Genomic DNA, 25,581 nt, shown 5'->3' with positions numbered 1-25,581 from the left:
TTTCACGTGTGCAATCCTATGTTGGTTTGTTCAAGCAATATTTATAAAAAACTCTTTCTAATTGATATGGGCCCTCTCTCAAGGAAGAAATACAGATAGCACATCAAAGAGACTCACCACCCTATATCAGCACCTGGCATGTTTGGATTTCTGCATCTCTTCTAGAACCACAACTATGAATTTTATGGAGAAGGGCCCTCTCTTGAGGAAGAAATACAGATAGCACATCAAAGAGACTCGCCACCCTCTATCAGCACCCGGCATGTTTGGATTTCTGCATCTCTTCTAGAACCACAACCATGAATTTTATGGAGAAGGGAAATTCCAAACATTCTGCTGAGTTTTAGATTATCAACAGTTATACCTGTCTAAATGGCCAGACATATTTGAACTTCTTCCGTCCTATTCATTTTCTAGTTGAAATATTTCTTGAACATGTAACTGCAAGTTGATAAATGGCTCAGGATGGTTCATGAACAAACCAGGACTGTTATCTGGCAAGCAAGTCCTTCTGCAGCAAACAATGGAAATGATGCATGGCTATCTCCACTTGTGGAGCATACCGGCCTTTGATGTATGCAGGAGACTCGAGACCTCTTTGTACACCTTCACATAGTTGAGTGTCTTCCATCTACAAAAGTAGCAAAACACAGAATGATAGCTGTGGAGGGCACAGACAATGAAACACATTCAATAAGATGCAGTTCTTATGAATAACCTCTAGCTTTAATGCTAGCATTTAGAGATTATGAGAATTAAGAGTACCTGGACCTTCTCACTTTCGCAAAGAGACAGCTCAATAAAATCTCGGTCACCCTATTTCAAAAGAGAAATAAATTAGTGTTGCCCGGCTGGATTTTGGTTCTATAAGTACTGGAAGTTTTGCAAGAGACTACTCAACAAAATCTTGGTCAGCTAGATCTCTGGTCTATATGAATTAGAATCACATTATAGCTCCGTTATACAGTGAGATCTCTCTTACACAAAATGTGTACAAAAAGAAGAAATCAAATGAATGTCTTTTTCCCCCAAGAAAGGAGATTCTATTAGTAAAAACCCCATTCAGAATAAACCACTGTGAGATTAGTAGAATACAGGCTTTGTATAGGACAGTAGTGGAACATTATCAGATATCAAGAGAAAGTCTAATTTGTGACAATCAGATGGTCCATACTCCAGACCAAACGTGATTTTGAATGGAAAAAATATGCTGCATTTCCAAGTATCCGTGCTACAACTTCTGTGTTTCATGCTTCTTGCCTTCTTGATGGCTTCTGATCCTGCGTGTTGAGTACTGACTTATATAACTGGTATCAACCCTCCTGTGCTCCAGCCATAGTTTTTTCATACGGCAATCATACGTCATACGCAGACGGGTATGAAAGTACGATCGGAGTACAATTCACACCCTGGGGCTGAATCATACGCTGCCCTAATTTTAATTTTAAAAAAAACTAAAATGTATCTAGATTTAGTATTTTATACTAAACTGAGTAAAGAAGCTAACAAGCTGAATGAAAACTAGAATTCCATTGTTTCAATAGCTTTAGTCTACTAGCAAAGCATCCAATAATCAAGACACAAAGTTGATTTGCCAAAACGTATTCAGATTCTCATTTCCAATCATTTGAGTCTAGACACAATTTAAGCACTGATGGCTGCAGCTTACAAGTGAAAGAATTCCAAAAAAGGATATATAGGTCAAAACAGACTGCCATAAAAGGGTTGCATAACAATAGAGTTTAGACTCTAGAGTCTAAACTACATTAGAAGGCTGAAGCAAACTATATGGGAAGAAGAGTAGAAATATTGATCATGGACAAGATGCACCCTCCTCATCCTCCTCCTCAATGTCCTCATCCTCATCATTGTCATCCTTCTCGTCATTTTCCTTATCACACTTAAAATTTTCAATTACTTTAGCCTTGCTAAAATGTCAATTTCAGCTGTGAAATCAGAAATTTCAGAGATTTTAAAGCCAATACTAAAGGGGAAAAGAGTGTCTCAAGAATTTGAGAATCTATGGCTGAATTTGAGGGTTAAATGGCTGTTAATGTTTGAAATTTATAAAGATATCAGACTTCAGTCTAAGAAATTTGCAACATAATTAGCCACTCAGACTTGGGAGTCAAGACACATGAGGAGGAGAGAGAGAGAGAGAGGGAGGGAGGGAGGGAGAGATGCAGTCTGAAATTTCAGACAGACAAAAACAACACATGTAAAAGATGAGAGAGAGGGGAAAAATAGTAAGAAAAAGCTTACTCTTCAACTTTGGGGCAGATAATATCGAGGCTGAAGGCTGAATCAACCTGTTGAGCAGTCCATGAGTAGGTTTCCATGTTTTGGGGCAGGGAGAAGGCAGGTGACAGCAAGATGACACCTTCCTGGTGAAAATCATCTAGTGTTTGTATGCTTTTTGCAAGGCCACAGCCTTTCTGACAGAATTGTGACGTTATTTGCCTTTTCCAGGCCGTTTTTTTTTAAGTATGTCAGGTATGAAATAGGATTTCATACTCCTGTTTTCATACATTTTTCGGACGTCTACATGGCGAATCAGACGCCTCTGATAAAAACTATGGCTCCAGCTGCCTTCCTGGCATCTTTGATGCAGTCCCCTACCTTTCCACACCATCCCTTTTGCATTGAGTGTCTACCAGCCATGATGCCACCATCAGCCATTTTGCCTTTTTGTATGACATATGCTGCCGTGGTTGCCTTTTGAATTGCTGTTTGAGCTATCTCCACATTGCTAACATTTGACTCGATGATCGTTTCTGATGATGTTTTTCCAACATGGCTGTGTTTCTATGGCTGGTGTACCTTTGATTAAATTTCTACTTTAGAAAGGGTTTGCATGTGTCAGTTGTCGTGTTTCATTCGCTGCATTCTCTTCACTTACTGATTCCATTTTTATATGCTTAATTGCACTGCGTTTCTGAATTGTTGAACCTTTTGAGTGTTTGGACTGGTTGACCATGAGTCCCTTGAAATCTCCCACTCTCTCAATTCTCGGGCACCATCTTGCATATCACTGATCTTTCATTCTGACTTTTCTATATGAGTGGCTTGAGATCTCTTCACCATGGCCTAACCTCAATCTTTTGAGGCTTTCCTTTTGAGATTGATCTCCTGAGCCCTTGGGCAATCCCAAGTGCAGTCCCTCTATGCCTCCTCTTGCTCCCCACATCTAGTGCAAGGTCTCTACCGTAGTCAAGCCACATACCAACTAGTAAACTCTTGTGTGCTAATAACCAAAGAAAGAGTGAAATCTTTCTCTATCTTAAAGCTGTCCACCAATCTCCTCCAGAAATCTGCAAGGAAAGGTTGTGAAACACTTTGGGCAGTCCAATGCTTTGCTGTAGCTAGTACCAATTGATGTGAAGTTTGCTGATGACATGGCAATCTATCTAGATGGGGATGAGAGAAAATTTAAAATCTTGAAGGAGCCATGGATATATTTTATAGAGCACCAAGTGCCTTGAATTGGCACAAGTCCTATTGATTTTGGGTATGCGACACTAGGCAACTGGAATGGCATGAGGATTTCCATGCGTTCCTTGTGGGACCACGGTGAGATATCTCGAATGTCACGTGGAGCTCACATTGCCTCAAAGTAGTAGTTGGCTCCTTTTTTTTGAGCATCCAACAAAAACTCCTTTATTTAAGCTTCACGAGGCTTTCACTAGCAAGGAGATTGGTGGTCGCCAACTAGGTTCTTCTTGTGACTAGATGATACATCACTTCCTGTTGGGCATTCTTCAAGCCATGCATTCGCCATGTGAAGCACTTTATCACAATTTTTTTTGGTGAGGAGATGGGAGCCCAAATAGAGTAAAGGTGCCTATCACACAACCTAGATCTAAAGAGGATTGGGGTATAGTAGTCCCAAATAGATAGCGCAAAGCCCTATTGGCTAAGCTCATTGTTAGGAATCTTCTTCAAGGCGAGGAGCCTTGGAAGAAACTGCTCGAGGCTTCATTGTATTACACCTACATATGGCAGACCATGGCACCCCATGATATTTCACGAGATTGGGAGCAAAGATTCAGAGAGGAGCTTTGAGGTCAAATTATGGCTGCTATAATCATAGCAAGACCATCTGTATCATTTAGACTTCATTAGCTGCCATCGACTATAGTGAAAAGGAAGTTAAGGCAGCCTGCTCTCTGCAATCACCATTAGAGATCATAGTCAAGGCAGACACTTGAGGACTACCTATCTTGGGGGAGGTTCTCTACACTACCACCTCAGTAGGAGACTAGTTTGCATTTTAGGAGCTACCACAGAGGAGATTCATAGGAAAAGACTACAGGGGCTCAAGAGAGACTCATAGGTAGAGACTACAAGGTCTTAGGGGAGCTAGAACTATGATTGAGACAATGACAAAGGGAGGGAGTTCCTCCAAATTGACAAGTGGGTACACACACTTCTAAACTTAGGTTGGTCTCAATTCCAAAGGTGACATCCTTCTAGCTCTCATTGTGCCTAGCAAAGACAAGACATTCACTATTTTGGAGGATGGTTGGCTCTAGTAAGGGGACTTGGATAAGAGTTCACTTGATGCCCTCGACACAGAATCAGAGTAGGGGTACACTGCAAGAGGAAGTGGCATATTGATCTAGAACTAGCCACCTTTTTTTAAGAGGAATGGAGATATTTGACGAGAGAAAAATAGCCACTAAACCTAATTAACAAATTATCACAAAAGGCCTCTTTAGACTTCATAATGGGATCCAACAGAGTGGTGTTTAGCTAAATTACCATTAGCTTTAATTCAACAGCTCCAAAACTACACTTAATTAATGAATTTTAACTATTCTTTTAAACCGCGAGTTCGAGAGAGTTTCAATGTCCCAGATGTAAACCCTAATTTGGGAGGCCCCAAACTTTCTATAAATAGGCAACCTGCCCTCCCATTTAGTCAATCTCGTTTTGGTAGGTTTTAGGTGCTCTAGGTTCGCTACCCACACCTTATTCGCGGAGGACATCTCAGCGGAGGCTGCCCAACATTATATACATCCATCTAGCACCTATTTCCAGCCTTTGCCGCAAATCTACACCATCTATTCAGCCTTGATAACTGCTGCAGCTCACTCTCCCTGTTGTCTCCAAGCTACCACATGGCAGCATTTGCTGCATTTGGACCTGTTTGCTGCCACCTTGCCGTCACCAACTGCGAAACTACTGTGTTTTGATCTACTCGCTACCACATAGGCTGCCACGTCACCACCAGCTCCTGCATTGATAGTTTTCTCTCTCTTTTGCACGTCCAACATTATCCCTTGCTGCAATTGCTACTGCTCGACACCTTAGAGGTTGTTGCTACGATTCGGGATCCGTGAAGAGTACAACACACTCTCCAGCTCATTACCTCTGCCTTGGTCCTCAAGAAACGAGAGTTCAGGGTACAATACTCCTTCACTAGATAGTGTGTTTGTTGCATGAGGATTGTATTTTTTAGATTTATTCATTTATGATCTTCATTGTCTCTAAGTTAACCTAACCCCAACTATGTTCTATTGAGTTTATGATTTGTTATACACTTTCATTTGTGTTTTTGCGTTTTTTTTACATGGTATCAGTGTCATGAGGACAAATGTTATGTAACCAACCTTCCTCCTCGGATAGGGTGGTAAATAACCTGATTTAGCACTATTTACAACAATTAACAAATTCACAAAACTGAAATGCACAACTTTACCATATAATCTTGGACATTGGACACCCTATTGGACCCAAAACTGGTGCCCCTTTTGGTATTTATTTACCTTAATTGAAGAAGAAGTTGATGTACAATGGGATTCTCCCAATCCCTTTCGGTATTCCAACTCCCCTTGCTGTCCAAAATGACCAGCAAGTCTTCAATCTGATTTGCCCCTTGATTCGGGTAATCAATTGGCCTTCACCCACTTTGATGGAGATGGAAAATGTCCCGAATTCAATGATTTGCTGGTTCCTTCACTTGAATAGGCTAAAAACAGCTTCAGCCCTGTTGAATCCAAGTCTTGGAGCTTCCAATTTTTGGCATGCTTCTGGAGGCTGTTGCTAAATCCTAATTTTTGTTGGGCAGATTAGGGTTTATAGCAGAGAAATCTGAAATTTCTCAACCCCTGGTGAACTCAATGCTATAATCTTTGGAGCAAGGCTATAGGAAGGCTGGGAGATAAGAGAGAATGCTGAGGAGAGAGAAAATTCAGACTTTCTTCGCGAAGAACTGAAGAAAATCTGTCATTTACTACTATTGCACTGTCTCAACAATCCTGTTGAATCCAAGTCTTGGAGCTTCCAATTTCTCGCATACTTCCCAAGACTGTTGCTAAACCCTAATTTCTGTTGGGCAAATTAGGATTTACAGTAGAGAAATCTGAAATTTCTTAGTCTCTGGTGAACTCAACGTTGTAATCTTTGGAGCAAGGCTATAGGAAGGCTGGGAGATGAGAGAGAATGCTTAGGAGAGAGAAAATTCAGACTTTCTTCGCAAAGAACTAAAGAAAATCAATCATTTACTACTGTTGCACTGTCTCGACAGCTTGAAGATGCAAAGAACTGAGGAAAATTTGACATTTACTACAGCTGCCCTATCTCAACAACCTATAGATATTGTCACCTGCTGTTGATTGGTCTTCTCCTGCACTTGGTTGTATCAAAAGGTCCTCAAATGGCTGCAAACCAAACCAACAACATCTCCTCCCTCTCTCTTGCAGGCTAAATGAACTAAAATGCATCTCTCCAACCTCTAAAGACGTTTTTCAATCTTGCATGGGCATTTTTGACAAGTGACAGCGTTCCCAAATGATTTTTCTAACATTATCCATAATTAAATATTAATTTTCAATCTTTAAATACTGAAAATTAATCTAATAATGATTTTGGTGCCTTGAAAAATAATCTGACTGGCCAATAATTAAATTGGCCACGCAACTTCCATTCTCGAGTCTCTCTGTTATCTTTTGACCATCAAATTAACGTTAGATACCATTAAATGCCACTTCTCTAGTGTCACCAACACTCAAGTGGAGATTGTCAATGCTTCAAGATGCAAAATGAATATGCTCAATGATAGTTGGGAGTGGCCAAATAGGTTCCTTCTCAACACAATCAAAGACAAGGATAAGTGTCAACATTTGACACAATAGCACTTGGCTACTAGTTTAAAGTGACATCCACTCACCTAATATGAGGGTGATGTTCACCCCCTATCCCCTACACCTTTCCATCACCCAAGCTATCAAGGTTGCCTCCAACAACAAGTAGAAATGGGAAGCATGGGGTAAAGGTGAATCAATCCTATACATGAGGAGTCGCCATTAATGTGTACTACGAAGGAGCATGCTGGAATGCAAGTACCGAGATCCAACCCTCTAGTTGATGTCCATCATGAAGTGAGCCACTACCTTGAGAGTAGCTGTAGCCCTTCTGCAATCAACTACTACAACATATGCTCCTTCACCTAGCCTCTAATAACCTCCACCACCTGCTCCTTAATGTACTCACCACCAGTATGTTTGGTCCATCAAGGGACCTACTATCTGCCCCTTGCCATCCTTGGATTTTTGAGTGACAAGATTCCCACCTCTAGATGAGGGGAAACTTTGAACATCTTGCAATTCTCATGCACAACCAACGTTTGTTATAGAGGAACTCTTGTGGTAGGACATTGGCATGCTTAGTGAAGCCCTAGCAACAAAGGATTAGGCGGAACTAATGTGAGTTTAAGGCTGACTAGGGCATTACCTGTTGTTAGGGAAAGAGGGTTGTGTTCGCACCTTGTGTTTCCAAAGTCGGGTTTTTCTTTTCTGCATTTGGGGTGTGAAACAAGGGAGGAGCTTGGAGGATTGAGACAAGAAGGAATGGCTATGTAACACAGCTTTGTGATGGCATTAAATAAATCCATAAGGGACCTTAGTAGTTGCGTAGAAATATTTGTTCTCTTATTCACTAGCACTTGCTCTATTTAAGAATAATTGACATTCACATAGGTTTTTTTGCATTAAATGTCAAATACAATATACTAACACTGATTTTTTTCTCTTGTTGAATGAAAAATATGAAATACTAAAAATGTGACTTTATTCAAGGGATATGTTTTCCTAACATTTCAAAGGTACTACAATTTGTACAAATACCTTGGTTTTGAGCAAACATCCATAAAGGACCTGATATCCTCAATCACTATTTATCAAGTGTAGGTGACTTACCAAAAGTGAACGATCAAGGAAATAATCAAATACAACACGACATTGGAATGTTGTGATAGGAACTACCAGATTTGTGTCCAGCCAAGGGCCATATCTAAAAGGTTCATGCATGAGAAATGCTTAGAATTAGATTTTCTGAGTGCTGATAAATTCACACTACTGTTTAGAGTTCAGTCAGATAATACCTATTGAGCATAAAATTTGGGTACACAAAGGCATAGAAGGCTGCACTTCCTAGTCTTTGTGATGTGTCTCCAGTCTGGCAAGTTTGCACACTTACTTTCTGAAAAACCTGCATATAATCAATAATAAAGTTAGAAAACAGATATTTTTCTTCCAAGAAAAGAAAGATCAATAAATAAACCTCCAAGAAAATCACCCTAAGGTAAAATACAAAGTACAAGGAACTCTGAAGTGTGTCCAAAGTACATTAAACATACAATGGTTGTGTGAACAACCAATCTGGTTGTCTATAATGCCAAACCATTTGAGGGATGATATGAAAAAAAGTGTATAAGTTCCAACTTTGCAAGAAGGCCTCTCTCCTCCTCGTCCTATCGGAGCATCCTTGCATCCTCTCCCATCTCTGGTGGAGAATGTGGATGATCTCTATCCAAATCCTTGAAAAAGTCTCAGCTGTGGATACATCCTGGAGGTCAATAGCATGGCTACACCTCATGGTCCACATGTACCAGCCTATGATAATAGCAATCAACTCCCATCTATGACAATGTCCCTAGGTCCACTGTGCTTGTGAATAGTCTAGAATGGTCTAGAGTGGGGATGCTACTGCCAACAATGAGGAAAGACAAGCTTCTGTGAACATTCTCATATCCACATATTGGGCCACTATCTATGACCCAAGCTACAGCCCCCCAAGGTCAGGACCATGGTCTCTCCTGTGCCATGGAATGTCATCCAGAGGGCTCTCCTCCATACCTCCTGAGCCCTAGGACAGTCCCATAGGCAATGTCTCTATTTCTCCTTTGGCTCACCACATTTTGCGCACGCCATTTGGTCCTTGTCTTATCCAAGACAAGTACCAAGTACTAAGCTCTTGTGAGCTAATAGCCATGGGAAGAGGGATATCTTCCTGGGCCTAAAGCTCTCATCTAGCCTCCTCCAAAATTCTAATAAGGAATGGTCTGAGATACAGTGTGTGCCAATGGGAGGCGGCTCTTGGCTATGCTCTGATCTTGCTCATCTGCATCCTCCTCCCTAGCCTAGTAATGTAGCCAAAGAAGGCTACATCACATGGCCAATCAAGAAATGGATCCCTCCACACCCACTCTCCTTGATCCCACTATAATCTTTGTAGAGACCTCCTATGATAAACCAAATATCTCCATCCATCTACAAGATAGGTGGATAGCTGGCTGGGTCTAGGTCAATGTGCCACTTGCTCTTGAGGTGTGCTACACTTTGATCCTCCATCTAGAGCATCTTCTGAAGTCTATGAGGTCCAAGTCCTCTCACTAGAGGCATCCTCTGCCAGAAAAGTGAATGCCTTGTCTGTGCTAGTTGCAGTGACTGCTGGAATCATGTCCCCTCTGGAGAAGAGACCAAGCTAGGTCTAAGAAGTGTATACCCATCCGCCACTCAAGAGATACTCCCTTTGGCACAACCTCAATCATGGCCCTAGCTTGCCTGAGACCTTATAGTCTCTGTCTCTAAATCTCCTGTGGTAGCTCCTCAAATGTCTCTCTCTAAGTCTCTAGTCCATATCTCCTGAAAAACACAGTGAATGTTGGGCTGCCATGGTAGGTGTGATAGACTGAAGCCTCCCTATCAAAAGCTTCTTCCAAGCCTCCTCACCTAGAAGAAGACAATGAGCTTAGCCAATAAGGCTTTGTTTTAGAACTGGGCCTATGATCCCCAAGCCTCCTCTAGACTTGGGCTATATGATGACATCTCAAGCCACCTTCACTCTAGCTTGGATTGTCTCTCCTCTTGACCAAAGAAAGTTCCTGATGAGGTGCTTCACCTGACCAATGCAAGACCTAGAGAATGCCCAACATGAAGTGATGTACCTCATGGTCGCAAAAAGCACCTAGTTGACAACCACTACTCTCCCTACTGATGAGAGTCTCATGGACTTCCAATATAGGAGATTCTATCTGATGCTCAAAATAAGAGGTGCCAACTACTGCTTTGAGGTGATGTGAATCCCCAAATAGCACCCTAGATATCTCACCAAAGTTTCATGGGAACCCATGTGAAATCCTTGGATGGTCACCATTTTGGCTGCCTAGTGTCACATACCCAAAAACCATAGGACTTGTGCCAATCAATTAAGGCACCTGCTGCTCTGCAAAAGATCTCCATGGCCACTCCAAAGACCCTAAAGTTATTCTCATTCCCCATTTAAATAATCTAGAAGGAGCTCATGGTCCCTATTACAAATAGAACCAAGAAGGGGACTGATGGGCAGCCCTTTCTCATTGATCTCTAGATGTTGAATCCATCTCCTCTAGCCTCTCTAGTAATAACTTGGATGTGTGTGCTGATGAATAAAGAGCTGCCAGTCCCCTAACCCACTCCTCAAATCTCATCTTCAAAATCATGCTGTCCACAAACTCCCAGTCCACATGGTCATAAGCCTTCTTGAAGTCAAGGAGCACAATGACGTCCTCGTTCCTAGATTGAGCAAGAGCACTGGACTCCCAAAAGGTGAAGATGTTGTCCAAGATGGTGCACTCACAAACAAAACTAGTCTGGCTAGGGTGGATAATGTCTAGCATCAATAAGGCTAGTGTGAGACTGACTGCCTTTGCAAGGATCTTGCAGGCAATTCCAAGAAAGGTGATCAGTCCCCCACTATGTGATCTCCAACCTATTTTCACTTCCCCTTGGAATGAGGTGAATCCGTCCCTCAAAAAGTCTCTCTAGCATAATCCCTAATGCAATAATCTCCTAAAAAGTTGAGATGAGACCCATGCAGATGAGAACCCAATAGCTCATAATGAAGTTCTTATCCAAAAGGTCTCCTGAGTCTCTCTACACCTTGTCTAGAGTGTTTCGGCCTTGCGGTACCAAGAAAGTCTCTGTTAACCCTATCCCCAAATTGAGTCTAGAAGGAAGCCCTTGCATGAAACCTATACTCTGATCTGGCTTCTTTCATGGCATCAATCTCTACTCTGGCAGTATGCATCCTCTCAACGATCCATCTGCAGCTTGGACATCCTTCATCCTCCCTCTGTAGTGTAGCTAATGATGCTCTAGCAGTCCTCTTCTCTAGAAGGCCATATCTCCTCCTTGTGGCCTTCCCCCAGAAGAAAGAATTGATCTCCTGTAGGCTCTCGTCCAAGTCTCTGGCTGCCTGCCCAGTTGGGAATGATCTAGATCTCCAAATCCTTGATACCAAATCCCTAAAATTGTCTCACAGAATAGATGCTCTAGAATCCTAACGTTGGAATGGGGTCCCTGACTCTCAGAAAAACTAGCTGAATCATAGAGTCATCTGAGAGGTTTTTGCCGGGTATGATGCCTACAAGACTGGCCCTATTGCATGCCCAATCATCCACAAAATCAATCTATCCTAGAAAAGGTCCTAACTCCTCCTGCTCTGTATCATCCTTATAAATTATACATGTGATATTACTTTTCCAAAGTGTTGGAACAAGTCTGCCACATGATACAAAAGAAGGTGACAAATCTTGTATTACAATCACACAAACATTTGTTACTGATTTGTCTCATAACTTGCATGGATCAAGGCAATCAAAACATTAAAACTTCATTGCAGGTTTTATCACTTTTACTTTGGTGTTCAACATGTCAAACACAATATACAAAAGAAGGGAGAAAAACTTCTAGTTGCATGCATCTAGAGCATCAAAACTCATAGAGCACTCAAATATCATAGTGGCTGTCTTGTTGCAAGAAGATTCTCTTGGTCGAGTGTGTGCTCCAGTTGGACTGAGTATTGAGAGGGAATATGACTAGAAGAGAATAGATGAGCCCAATCAAAGCAAAGCGAGCTGTTACTAAGCATTGGCACATGCGAAGCATCTCATCATCTTTCTTAACAAATCTTGGAGGTAGATCATAGACTTCCTATTGGCCGACATGGGAGATGGTTGCATGGGTCATGGACAGCCTGTGGATATGAAGATGTACAGGGCAGCCATTCCTATCTCATCTCTAGTTAGCTCTTGAGTTGGATTACCATGCCAGATTTTTCAGTCAGAGCGGACTTAGGGACACTATCATTGATGGGAGATGATAGCTGGCATCATTGCTTGTTATATGTGGACCGCCAGATGTAGTCATGTTATAGATGTACAGGGCATTCCACTGTAGAGACTCTCTCCATGATTTGGACTGAGTTTGTGGATAGAGTCTGCAAGAGGTGGGAGAGGCTATAGGACAACTTAGAAACTATGAGGATGAGAAACGATTTTTTCATAACTAGGATCCTAGCACTTTCTTTCAATATCAGCCAAATATGGTTTGCATTATAGACCTCTTGACTTGGTATTGTATAACAAGCTTGCTTTTGTTGTAAAATCCTTTTCTTGGGAGTACCTATAGGGCTAATTTTGCACTTTGCCTTGTGAAATTAGTCCTCAGGGTTTAATTAATAGGAGAATCTTTTTCTCCCATTTCTTGCTACCTCTCTCTTGGTTTGCCAACCATTCTGTGTGGCATTGTCTAGCTGTGATGTTTTCATATCTTGCTTTTCTCACTTCATATATTGTCCTACTTATAAATTCTGCTTGAGAGGTTTTGGACTTCTTTTCTTTTTCCTCGTATCGTATCTCTAATCTCCTATACTACCATTGTAATAATTGCCTCATAGAATTGAAATCATTGATGCCACCTCCATGATCAGTTGCCTTTTAAAAAGCACGACGAGCTTGGCAATGAGATCGTTCCATGCCTTGAGTTGACCATACTGCCAAACTTCCTTGATCTGCAAAGTATGGACCATGTGCTTCAAGTATATGTTACATAAGAAGAGAGATTAGAAACACAAACCAATGTGATTAGCATAAATCCTAAGCAACTACAACATATAGCTTTTCATTTGCTACAGATTACAGTGGAACAAGGGTAACATTTTCATGGTTAACTTGAGAAAAATTACATACCTATGCATGGACTATAACTATTACATCTTTTGTGAGAACTCACAAATCATATATACTGGATGCCTTTAGGATAACATAAACTGTGAATGAGTTATTAAAAGAATCAAGAACACAGATAAGATATCAATAAAACCAATGTGCCAACAAAATTGTTCATGAAATTGGACCCTCCCTTGAAGGCATGAAGATGTCATTGCTTATGCGTACAATGATACCAGAAATATGCCTTATACATGACGTTATTACCTTGTGGTTCACATAAAGCATACTGGATTTTGTTAAGGTCAATATGATTGGTGTAGACTTAGATTTGAAATATCAAAGAACAGATTCAATTTTTCAGCTTTGTTACCAGTTGGCAACCATGTTTAATGCCTGAATATAGGCAATGCTGATGAGTAGCTCAAAGTTTACAAACTTTCAATTTTGTTCCTGTTTGTGGAGAGGATGAAGAATAACCAAAGTCATTGAAAGTTGCATTTACCCTCAGAAAGGAAAAATAGCTTCCATGCTAGATCTAACCTTTGTGGAGTAACTGTCAAGACTGAGACCTTTTGCAAGGTTTTTATGTGCAAATGGTACATGATAACCTCCATCCAAATAGTTGTCACAAAAGACCTGAAATTTCGAGACAACTGATCAACAGAAAGTATTAGTGACTAACTGTACCTTAAAGATAAATCAGTATTTTATTAAAACAGGATTGTAAAATTCCCACTATTTACCAGTATTCATTGCATCATTATTTACATGCGTATAGGTTACTGACAGGCAGATTGTAGTTCATAAGAGCAGAACATTAAGTTCTGATGATCATTTTTTTCTGGCAAAGGAAAAATAATTCTGTTAGTGATACCTCAGAGAAAAATCCCCCCGAGGTAAAAATAGAAACTACAAAGAAGGCCCTATAGAGAGCAACTTGAGTGCATCACAAGAACAATGGTTGCATGAACAACAATCTGGTGGGGCTACAGTGCTAGACCATATGACGAGCTAGGTTAAAGAAGGTGTTGTTATCCCATGTCCACATGAAAGCATCCTCCTTCCCATCCTCTCAGAACCACCCTGTAGCCTTCTCATTTCCTGTGGAGAATATGGACGATCTCTGTCTAAATCCTAGAAAAAGTCTCTACAGTGGAAGCATCCTGAAGTTCAATAGCATGGCTACACCTCGCAATGCAAACATCCTGAAGGTCACCTCACAGTGCAAATAAGAAAGGCAATGAGACTAGAAACCAGCTCCCACTTATGATAGTATCCCTGAGTCCACTATGCTTGGGAGTAATCTAGAGTGGGGATCCTGCTGAAATGCTGGCCAATGATGGGAAAAGAGTGCCCCCCCTAAGAAACCTCATATCTGCATGCTAGGCCTTTGTCTGTGATCAGGCTAGTACCCCGTCAATTGCAACCATAGTGGCTTCTGTGCCATGAAAGACCATCTCAAGGGTTTTCCTCCACACATCTTGAGCTGTGTGACAATGCCAACAGACGATGCCTCTGAGTCTCCTCTAACTCTCCACATCTGGCACATGCCATCGGGGCCCTACTATAACCGAGCCATGCAGCAACTACCAAACTCATATGAGCAACTACATATAGGAAGAGAGAGGTCTTCCTAGGCCTGAAGCTATCGTCCAGCCTTCTCCAAAAATTCGATAAGAAAGGGATTTGAGATACCTTGTTTGTGTCACTGAAGAGTGGTTGCTGGCTCTGCTCTTGTCCTGTTCACTTGTATCCACTTTGCTCGCATGATGGTGTAGCCAAAGAAAGATAGATTGCTTGGTCTGTTGACGAATAGGTCTCTCCAAAATGCTCTCCTGGATCCACTGTAATCTTTTTAGGGGCCTCCTTTGATAGGTGGAGTGTCTTCATCCATCAATTAAGTGGCTGGGTCTGAGTAAATGTATGATCTCCACTCACGGTGTTCCACTATTTTGATCCCCCATTTAGAGCAACCTGTGAACTCTACCTGATCCAAGTCCTCTCTGAAGCTGGCCATCATCAACCACCATTAAAGCGAAGATCCTACCTCTGCGAGTTGCAACGGTCCAAGATAGTATGTCCCCTCTCGAGAAGAGACCTATCCACATCTGAGAAGTGTTTGTGTCTGTCCTCCACATGGGACGGACTCCCTCTATCATAATTTTTGCACCTTTGGGACCCTCTAGTCTCCGTCTCTAATCGCATGTAGTAGCCTCCGAAAAGCAAACCAATCTCCCACTGTGAAAGAAACCTGCATGGAGAACCTCCTCCAAGAAAGAAAAGCCTCTATCCAAAAGTGTGACTGAACTCTGATCTTAGGTAGTGATTAAAGAGATGAGGACACTCTTCTTTCCTTCAACTATGGTTGGTGGTAATTTGATGAAAGCCAAATGAAACAAGATCTCTAGGCTTTGATGATGGCAATATGAATTTGATCATGAAACTCCTATCTAGGTCTCTGGTCCTGATCTCAAAAATCTAGTAAATTCTAGGCTGCCACGGTCCTCCAATTATAAGTTTAGTAGAGTATATAGCCTCCATACAAGAGTTTCTCCCAAGGCTCCTCACTTGGAAGAAGACCCCACCAATCCGGCTCTGTTCTCCTTCTCAGGATCTATGATCCACAACCCTTCGCTGGATCAAGGCTAATAATAACATCCCATGCCACCTTTCCCTAGCTATCCCCGTCTTCCCTTCTTGCAATAAAAAATATGGCTAGTTATATTATTTAGAACAGCTTTACAACGAAATACATGTGTTCAACAATCTAGCTGGAGCTATTACAAAATTCTTTAAAAAATCATATATACAAGCCTCTCAAGGCGGTCTCGAGGTATGGAGAAAGAAACCAAGGAGAAGGAATGCACCGCCACCTAGGGCTGCCGAGCTACATCATGAAAAAAAAAGCCGTGGCTACCCCAAGTGAGTAAGAATTGCTGTTGGCGCTCCAGATGGGCCTGGGACTCACCTTGCAATTGGTCCCAATGGCTGCAGAGTGAGTGGATGACGAATGTCCAAAGCTCTGCCAAGGTTATGTATACTGAGAGGCTCTCACCACCAAACGTCATATGGCAGCATGCCTTCTAGATATGCCACCTTGTGAGGCCCCCAATGATCTCCCAAAACTCTGATTTTGAAGCCGTTGCTCCAGTACTTGGTGGATGGGCAATGCATACACGCCAACCATAGTGCAAGGGCCTACCTTGAAGATAAAGATCATGCCATGCATCTCTGCGTCATAAAATAAATGGTGACCTTGGCTTACTAACTACCAATAGAATGATCCCCACGATATCCACCCCAAACGAGCAGGAGCACATTCGGGGCAATGCACAACTTTATCAAGAATGGCTCGAGAAGAAGAAAAGCGCACTTGCCATCATTGGGCTCGGCATCTCTAATAATCTTCTTCATCACCTTGATCTTACAAAAACGGCAAAAGAGATACGGGATGGCCTTCAAACCACATTTGGGAGAGAGATTAATAATTCCAAATTATTTGTAAAGATGCAATTGCTTAGTATCTCCTATAATCCTTCAGCGACTCTTAAGCAGCATCTCGACCATCAAAGTTTTATTTACCAACAATTAACCACTCTTAATAGCTGTCTAGATGATGATGATAAAAAGCCTATACTTCTTAATAGCCTAATGAAAGAAGCACAATTCTGCAAAACCTTGACCACTCTCAAGATGGCTTGAGAGATGAAATATGAAGAAATGGTTGCCATCCTTTTGGATGACGAAAGGCATAACAAAGATGCTGACATAGCACCAACAACCTTCTATGCCAAGAAACAACCATCCAAATGTCGATACTGCAAGTGTATTGGCCATACTATTGACCAATGCTACAAGAATAAAGACAGGCAGTAGGAAATGGATCACACCTAATATGCCGCTGCCAATACCTTATCAAATAGTGACCCTCATCAGCCACATACCACTTCTAACAAAGCCCTTGATGTATCTGTCTGATCATTGTCTCTTGGCAATACTAAACCCTATCAATATGTGTTTTGAATTAGATCATAAATAAATAAATAATGTGGTTGGAATTAGACACTAGCCATGCTCACACGTGCTAAGACGTTTCCATCACTTATTAAATAATTGTGTGGGATTCTCTGTCTAAATTTTTAACCAAAATGACTTCTATTTCTTTTTATCTTCTCTCTTTTTGATTCACAAAGGAGCTATATTTTAGGGGGGATTATAACCACTTCCCATGTGACCTCTGAGTTGAGCCCGAAAGTTGTACCCATGTATCTGACCTTTGGTCATGTGCCCAATGTCTCTTAGCCATGCTGGCTTTTGATTAGCCTCAAAGCCATGCACATACACCTCTAAACCACGTCTTACTTTGAGTCCCTGAGTTTCTCGCTAGACCATGTCATCCCCATATTGCACCTCTCTCACTTTTGTTTCTCTTTTTTCTACAATCATTGTACGGGATTAGACACTACCACTTTGAGGTAAGACATTCCCTTCTCCTTTTCTATATGTTTTGTATCACGGGTTCAATCACCCCTAATTTGAAGGGAGGTTTGTTAGATTTATTTATCCCTGTGTTTCAACACACATTGTTGTGCGTAAAAGTATATGTTTAGGTGTGAATACCTTTTACACCACTTAGTATTAAATAAGGGTCAAAGGAATAGATGGATACCTCAGCCTATATATTCAAGCCCTATCTCTTGTACTATCATCAACATCTATTACATCAATCTATTCAACTTTGTTGTGTATTTGCAAGGGTTTTCTAGCATCACCCTCCATAGCCATGTTGGCCACACAAGTGAGCTACATTGCATAGCATTTTGTGTCGCATGCACCCTCTTGAATAACTCCAATGCATTAGCATTCTATTCTTGTAAATTTATTCCTTTTCGGTCTTTTGGAGTGATCGACTTTGGATCCACCATATTCATGGCACTGCACGTGCCAATCTTCGAGGTAGTCTCCCTTGCTTAACTTATCTAGCTTGCTTCCACCCATCTTTTTTTGCCTCTTCACATTTCCACCATATTTGCTTCACCTATCCATTCCTTCATCATTCACACCTAATGAAACCAGCCTTCCTCTTCGGATAGGGTCGTAAAACCTGATCAAGCACTTAATTACAGCAATTAATACCTGAGCATAAACTAAAACACAAAATTTACCTTAATAATCTTGAACATTGGACACCCTGTTAGCCCCAAAATCGGCATCCCTTTCGGTATTTCTTTAGCTTTGATTGCTAATGGAATGAGTACAAGTTGAGATTCCACTCCTTTGATGTTCCAAAAGCCCCTTGTTGTAATAACAATCAGCAAGCAATTCAAGCCATTTGCCCCTTGACTTTTTACCCAAGAATTGCACAAATGGAACCACCAACTAGCCAAATGTTGCCCCAATTCACAATGGATGGTACGGCATCTAAAATCCCTATCAATTCCACGAATTTCGGGTGCTAATTTCAATGTACAATGTCTTCTCCTGTTGGCATGGGTCCCAAAGAGACTATTAAACCCTAATTTTTACAAAAATTTAGGGTTTACAATAGAGATCTCTCTACTATCTGTCAAATTTGGTTGAGATCTACTCAAAATGGCTTAAAAATGTTGAGATCTCTTGAGAATGAGTTAAAGAAAGCGAAAGAAAGCTAAGATGAGAGAGAAATCTGATTTCCTTTATGAGAAGACCCTAAATTTTGCATGCTGCCTACTCTAGTTTGCATTTAATGCAGTCACCTACTACCAGGCACTTTCAAAATGTTGTCACTTGATCAGCATTGCTATTGCCAGCCTGGAAGGTGACTCCCTTGCTGAGGCCCCTCGATGCTGTATTCTGCAGCAAATTGTTATTCTCTGATAAAAAAATGAACCAGTAGCTCTCTCTTTTTTTTCGTAAAAGGTAATTGTATTAATTATGAAAAAAAGGTACAAGTTTACATGATTACAAGATACACGATGGCTCTAAGCCATCATGTGTAAAAGCTCAGCACTAAACAACAAAAGAGTTACAAAAGTCATGGCAAAGACGCAGAGGAAACTGCCATATGCCAGGGAAGTAAGTCCTCCTGAGGGAGTAAGTCAGAGTGCCGAATGAGATCTATCTGCCAATGCAAGAGACCTTTAAGCCTCACAATATGTCCCGGAACATTAGAGGCCGAATCAAAAAGAAAGGCATTCCGAGTGGTCCAATTGTGCCAGCATCCCTAGTATCTAAGAAAGTGAAACAAGATCTTCATATGCGACTGTGCCGGGGTGGGGTATTTTGGGCGTACAAAAACCCAATCAAAAGGGCTTAGCGAGAAACCAACCACTGCTCGCCAAACCGCTGAAAAGAGCGACCAGATATTCTTAGCGAGAGGGCAAGAATTAAATCGATGACGGGCCGATTCCACAGTAGTGGTGGAAAAGAAACAATTGCCGTTAGAGATTCGACGCTTGAAAAGGGCTGAAGCAAGCGGAAGACCACCAATCATCATCCTCCAAAGAAAGACCTTGCATTTGAAAGGTGTCTTGTTCAACCAGCCCTCCATCACAGTTACCTTCCACCATGACTGAGATTTCCGCAATCCCCATACAGTATTAGCTTTAGTAACCAGCCATTGATGATCTTTAATCCGAAGATGATACACCTAGTTAGCTGAGGCCTTTTCCAAATTCAACCAACCTGCAAGGTCCTAGTCCTGCCAAGGACGATCCAAAGCAAGGGTAGGAAAGGGTTGCCTACTCTGGAGCACCAACAAAAGCTGTTCCCATAAATCACGGTATCCATGAGGGATTCTGAATAGCCTCCTGGCTGTACGAAACGATATCAAGACGTTGCGACTAGCAAGGGTGGCATCTGCAACTGAAGTCAAACCCAAACGTGCCATGCGGTTAAATTTTGGTCTGAGCTCATGCTTGCCTTCCCAAGAAAGTAATCGCGAGGCTACCAATAATTCCAGTTGAAAAGAGTAACCAGTAGCTCTCTCTCTTTTTTTTTTCGTAAAAGGTAATTGTATTAATTACGAAAAAAATACAAGATTACTTGATTACAAGATACATGACGACAATCCAAGCCATCATGTGAAGAGGTTCTAAGTACTACAAGTTACAATGTCATGGCAAGGGTGCGGAGGAAATTGCCATATGCCAGGGACGGAAGTCCTCCGTAGAGAGCAAATCAGAACGATGGAGAAGAGCTAACTGCCAATACAAGAGGCCCTTAAGCCTCACAATATGCCGCTGAACATTATAGGCGGAGTCAAACAGAAAAGCATTCCGAATGGTCCAGTTATGCCAACAGCCCCAGTATCGAAGAAAGTGATACATGAGCTTCATATGTGGCTGTGCGGGAGTAGGGTATTTGGGCTGGCCAAAAACCCAATTAAAGGGGCGCAGGGTTATACCAACCACCCCTTGCCAAACAGCCGACAAAAATAACCAGACTTTCTTAGCGACGGGGCAAGAAATAAATCGGTGGCGGGCGGATTCCATAGTAGTGGTGCAAAAGAAACAGGTGCCATTGGAGATTCGTCGCTTGAAAAGAGCCGAAGCAAGCGGAAGACCCCCAATCATCACTCTCCAAAGAAAGACTTTATATTTAAAGGGTGTCTTGTTCAACCAGCCCTCCATCACAGTTGCCCTCCACCATGACCGGGATTTACGCAATCCCCATAAAGCATTCGCTTTAGTAACTAGCCATTGATGATCTTTAATCAGAAGATGATACACTTGGTTAGCAGAAGCTTTGCTCAACGTCAGCCGGCCTTGTAGGTCCCAATCCTGCCAGGGATGATCCGAAGCAAGAGCAGGAAAGGGTTGTCTGCTCTGGAGCACCGTCAAAAGCTGTTCCCATAAAGGCCTATATCCACGAGGGATTCTGAAAAGCCTCCTAGCTGTACGAACCCTTCCCACGAAAGTAAACGTGGGACTGCTAGTAATTCCATTTGATAAGAGTTAGTAGCCAAGCGATCCTCCGTTGGATGCCACTGAGCCTTTTGAAGGACGTGTTTCCAGGAACATACCAAATGAGTAAGCAGCGATGAAGATGAACTGGAGAACCGCGAATCAGCATTAAGAACATGCCACCAAGAACTCCGGATTTGGGTATTGCCATGCAGAAGCCCATGGCCCTCAAGGAAATAACGAGCTATAGCGACCCACGGATGATGATCCGAGCACATGGCGCAGAAAAGAGACCAACGAAGTGCCTGCATGTGAGTTTGGGCATCTAAAATAGCTCCGCCACCCATGCGTTCATGCGACCACGAGATCCAGGAAATGGAGCTCTCTCTCTCTTTTTCTCTCTCTCTCTCTCTCTCTCTCTATTTCGTAAAAGGTAATTGTATTAATTACGAAAAAAGGTACAAGTTTACATGATTACAAGAGACACGAGGCCTCTAAGCCAACATGTGGAAAATCCCAGTACAAAGCCAGGAAAACGTTACACAAGTCATGGCAAAGATGCAGAGGAAATTGCCATATGCCAGGGAAGTAAGTCCTCCCGAGGGAGCAAATCCGAGTGCCGAATGAGATCTATCTGCCAATGCAAGAGACCTTTAAGCCTAGCAATGTGTCTCGGTACATTAGAGGCTGAATAAAAAAGAAAGGCCTTCCGAGTGGTCCAATTTTGCCAGCATCCCCAATATCAAAAGAAGTGAAATAAGATCTCCATATGCAACTGTGGTGGCGTGGGGTATTTTGGGCGCACAAAAACCCAATCGAAAGGGGTTAGTGAGAACCCCACCACCACGCGCCAAACCTGCGACAAGAGCGACAGATATTCTTAGGAAGCGGGCAAGAAATAAATCGATGTCTGGCCGAGTGGTGCAGAAGAAACAATTGCTGTTCGAGATTCGACGCTTGGAAAGGGCCAAGGCAAGAGAAAGACCACCAATCATCACCCGCCAAAGAAAGACCTTACATTTGAAAGGTGTCTTATTCAACCAGCCCTCCATCACAGTTGCCTTCCACCATGATTGCGATTTCCGCAATCCCCATACAGTATTAGCTTTAACACCCAGCCATTGATGATCTTTGATGAGAAGATGATACACTTGATTAGCAGAGGCCTTTTCCAGACTCAACCGACCTGCAAGGGCCCAGTCCTACCAAGGACGATCCACAGCAAGGGCATGAAAGGGTTGCCTCCTCTGAAGCACTAACAGAAGTTGTTTCCATAAATCACGGTATCCACGCAGGATTCTGAAAAGTCTTCTGGCAGTACGAAACGATGTGAGGACATTATGACTTGCAAGGGTGGCATCCGCAACTGAAGTCACACCCAAACAGGCCATGCGGTCTGAGCTCATGTTTGTCTTTCCATGAAAGTAATCTCGAGACCGCCAACAATTCCAGTTGAAAAGAGTTAGTATGCAAGCGGTTCTCTGCTGGATGCCAACGCGCTTTTTAGAGCATCACTTTCCAGGAGCCAACCAAATGCAGTAACAGAGAGGAGGACGGACTGGAAAACCGAGAGTCTACATTAAGGATATGCCACCAGGAGCTCCGAAGTTGGGTATTGCCATGCCGAAGCCCACTGTCCTCAAGAAAATAACGAGCTATAATGGCCCACGGGTGATGATCCACACACATGGCGCGAAAGAGAGACCAACGAAGTGCCAGCATATGAGTTTCGGCATCCAAAATAGCTCCACCTCCCAGGCGTTTGGGGGTACATGTATGTGACCACGAAATCCACGAAATACCTGCGTGCAATGAATCCTTCTTCAATAACATGAAACAAATGGAGCGAGTGAGAGCCTTCAAAGTAGCACGAGTCCATGGTAGCAATGGCAAGAAATATGTGAGCATTGGCAGCATAATTGTCTGAGCCACTTTGAGGCGGACATGGAAGGGCCACGCTTGCGACTTCCAATACATAAACTTAGCTGCCAGTTTCTGTGAAATCCACTCTAGTAGCTGCTTTGCCTGAACATCAACACCCAACGGGTACCCAAGATGCCTGACAACGGAACCACGGGGAACCACCTGACCCTGCCAGCCCAATGACTTTAAATCAGACTCCGTGCAACTGAGAATGGCTGATTTGAAGGCATTGATATGAATACCAGAAGCATGACCAAAGAGCGTCCAAACATCTAATGCCTTGCGAATGTTGTCCTTGTCCGCACGCAAAATCATAAAGCTATCATCAGCCAAAGATTGGCTAATGAAGTGCTGTCCCAAAGGAAGAGACAATCCGACCAGCTGAGTAGAGGCTGCCATTGAAGATAACATTGAAAGAACCGGGTGGGTCGCCAGGGCAAAGAAGACAGGACTCAAAGGGCAACCCTGTCTCACTGAACGTGCAAGGACAAATGGCTCTGTAACCCCACCATTGAGCATAACTCGCGAAGAAGCCGCAACACTAATGGTGTAGATCAATCGGGACATCCGATTACCAAAACCCATCGCAGACATAAGTTCTGCAATGAAAGACCAGTCTAAGTAGTCAAAAGCATTTTCCAAATCCAATTGAATCAATACCACTTCCTGACTAGAGTGCCTGGCATAGTCAATAACCATTTGCACATTTAAGATATTATGCAAAATGTTGCGGCCCTTAATGAAACCATATTGAAGAGGATGCACAATAGCTGGAAGGTGCTTGTGGAGCCGATTCGCCAGCACTTTGAAAAAGATTTTATACATCGAACCCATCAAAGAAATTGGTCTCCAATGTTGCAACATTGACGGTGAAGGAACCTTTGGAAGCAGTTTGATAAGGCCTTCTTTCCATGAGGAGGGCATGACCCCTGTTTCCCAAACCTGCTGAAACATAGCCGCCAATGGCTTCACCAGTTGGGTAGCCGAGCTCTCAAAGAATTCATTGGTGAGACCATCCCAACCAGGACTTTTATCCTTAGGCAGGTGTAACAAAACATCCATAACCTCCTCCTCACAAATATCTGCCTCCAAAGTAGTTTGCACATCAAGTGAAACCTGATGGCAGACCAAATCATAGAAGACAGAGCGGGCATGCGTAACCTGGTCAGAAGGCGACGGAGAAGAACCCAAAAGATCCCGAAAATAATTCCTGCACATATTGACAATGGTCTGCGGATCAGTGACCATTCGACCTTCTGAATCCTGGAGTCTAGTCATATTTTCTCGAGCCGGAGAAGCATGCAAGGCGCGAAAGAACTTATGAGTCTGACAAGCACTATCTTGCAAATTGTCAGTCAAGTTGCGCAATTTGACCTGTTGATAAGATTTCAACTGAAATTCTTTAATAAGACCAGCCACACGCGGCGCCAAAGACAGCAAAAATTCATCATCTGGGGAGTCCACCAGTAGTGAACGAACCAAAGCCAGTAAATCCTCCGCTGTGTGTCGACGCCTCCAACAAATAGAGGCATGATGGATCCCATACTGCCGCGCAACCTGCTGCACATTAGAGAGCAGTCGTTCAAAGGAAGCCGAGCCCTCAGAGGCGAAGTCCACTAAAAACCTCTCAATCAATTGCTGCATATAGCCCTGAAAGATTGGATGCTTCAAATAAGACGAGTTGAAACGTAAAGGCAGTCTATCCAGCAACTGCATAAAAGGTGCAATGGGTCGTACAAGTATCTCAAGCTGGAGAGGGAAATGGTCCGACAAGGTATATTGCTGCAAGACTTTCATTTCCAGCATCTCAAGAAGAAAATCATCATCCTGCATGATATACATTCGGTCCAGCCGCGACCATGTAGTTGCATATTGTGCGGAATGAAAAGTAAACCCTCGAGAAGAAGGGTGGAACCAAGACCATAGATCTTGCTTAAGTACCTCAAGAGCAAAGGCATTCCACACCCGGCTTTCCGGAGCATCCATCACCGAACGCCCTGAAGTGGACTGAGAAGAGTCAACACACATATTGAAATCCCCCATCAAAAAACCCCTTCTGCCAAGTGACACGGAGCTCTGCAAAGTCTTCCAAAGATCCCGTCGAGATGAAGGGTCATTCGGAGCATAGAGGCCTAGCAACCATAAGATCTCTCCTTCAAATAAAACTTTGATTACCACAAAGCGGCCCTATACATCATTTTTAATAAGGACAGGCTGGTATTTCTCATGGACAATCATAAGCACACCAGAATAGTGCATAGCATGTGTTCCTGCATAAAACAAGCGAAACCCATGGCAATCCACAACTTTTCCTGCTTCACCGTGGCTCTTGTGCTCAACCACACACAAGACATCCCACTGATTCTCATGCAAGACAGTCCACATGGCATGTTGCTTATGGCGAGAAAAAATGCCTCGCACATTCCACATGGCTATCTTCATATATCTTCAAAAAAGAAATCAGGAACGAGGCACCGCTTGCCTCGATTTAACCTTGTCTGC

The 25,581-nt window shown here is 42.6% G+C and overlaps 1 protein-coding gene across 4 annotated transcripts in view; it reads right to left on the bottom strand.

Moving 5' to 3' along the window:
- Positions 1-25,581, bottom strand: part of LOC148014861 (choline monooxygenase, putative (CMO-like)) — a 149,812-nt gene that overhangs the window by 5,510 nt on the left and 118,721 nt on the right. Inside the window, exons 6-10 of one of the 4 annotated variants that reach the window (XR_015688462.1) lie at positions 13,814-13,909; positions 8,384-8,490; positions 8,199-8,292; positions 766-816; positions 118-631 (exon numbers count right to left, since the gene is read on the bottom strand). Coding sequence is in view for 2 of the 4 variants with exons in the window: in XM_087665987.1 (XP_087522113.1) it covers positions 491-631; positions 766-816; positions 8,199-8,292; positions 8,384-8,490; positions 13,814-13,909 (489 nt within the window). In the remaining 2 variants the exon portion in view is untranslated. Of the gene's footprint in view, positions 1-25; positions 632-765; positions 1,416-8,198; positions 8,293-8,383; positions 8,491-13,813; positions 13,910-25,581 lie in introns of those variants that run through there. The other 3 variants (XM_087665987.1, XR_015688463.1, XM_087665988.1) reach the window with 3 other exon arrangements.

This window comes from Lygodium microphyllum, chromosome 24 (assembly GCF_053477565.2).
Source record: "Lygodium microphyllum isolate KBCC chromosome 24, Lygodium_microphyllum_v1.1.10, whole genome shotgun sequence".
NCBI lineage: Eukaryota > Viridiplantae > Streptophyta > Polypodiopsida > Schizaeales > Lygodiaceae > Lygodium > Lygodium microphyllum.
Note: the sequence above shows the minus strand (reverse complement) of the source record. Positions and strands in the feature narration are given on the sequence as shown.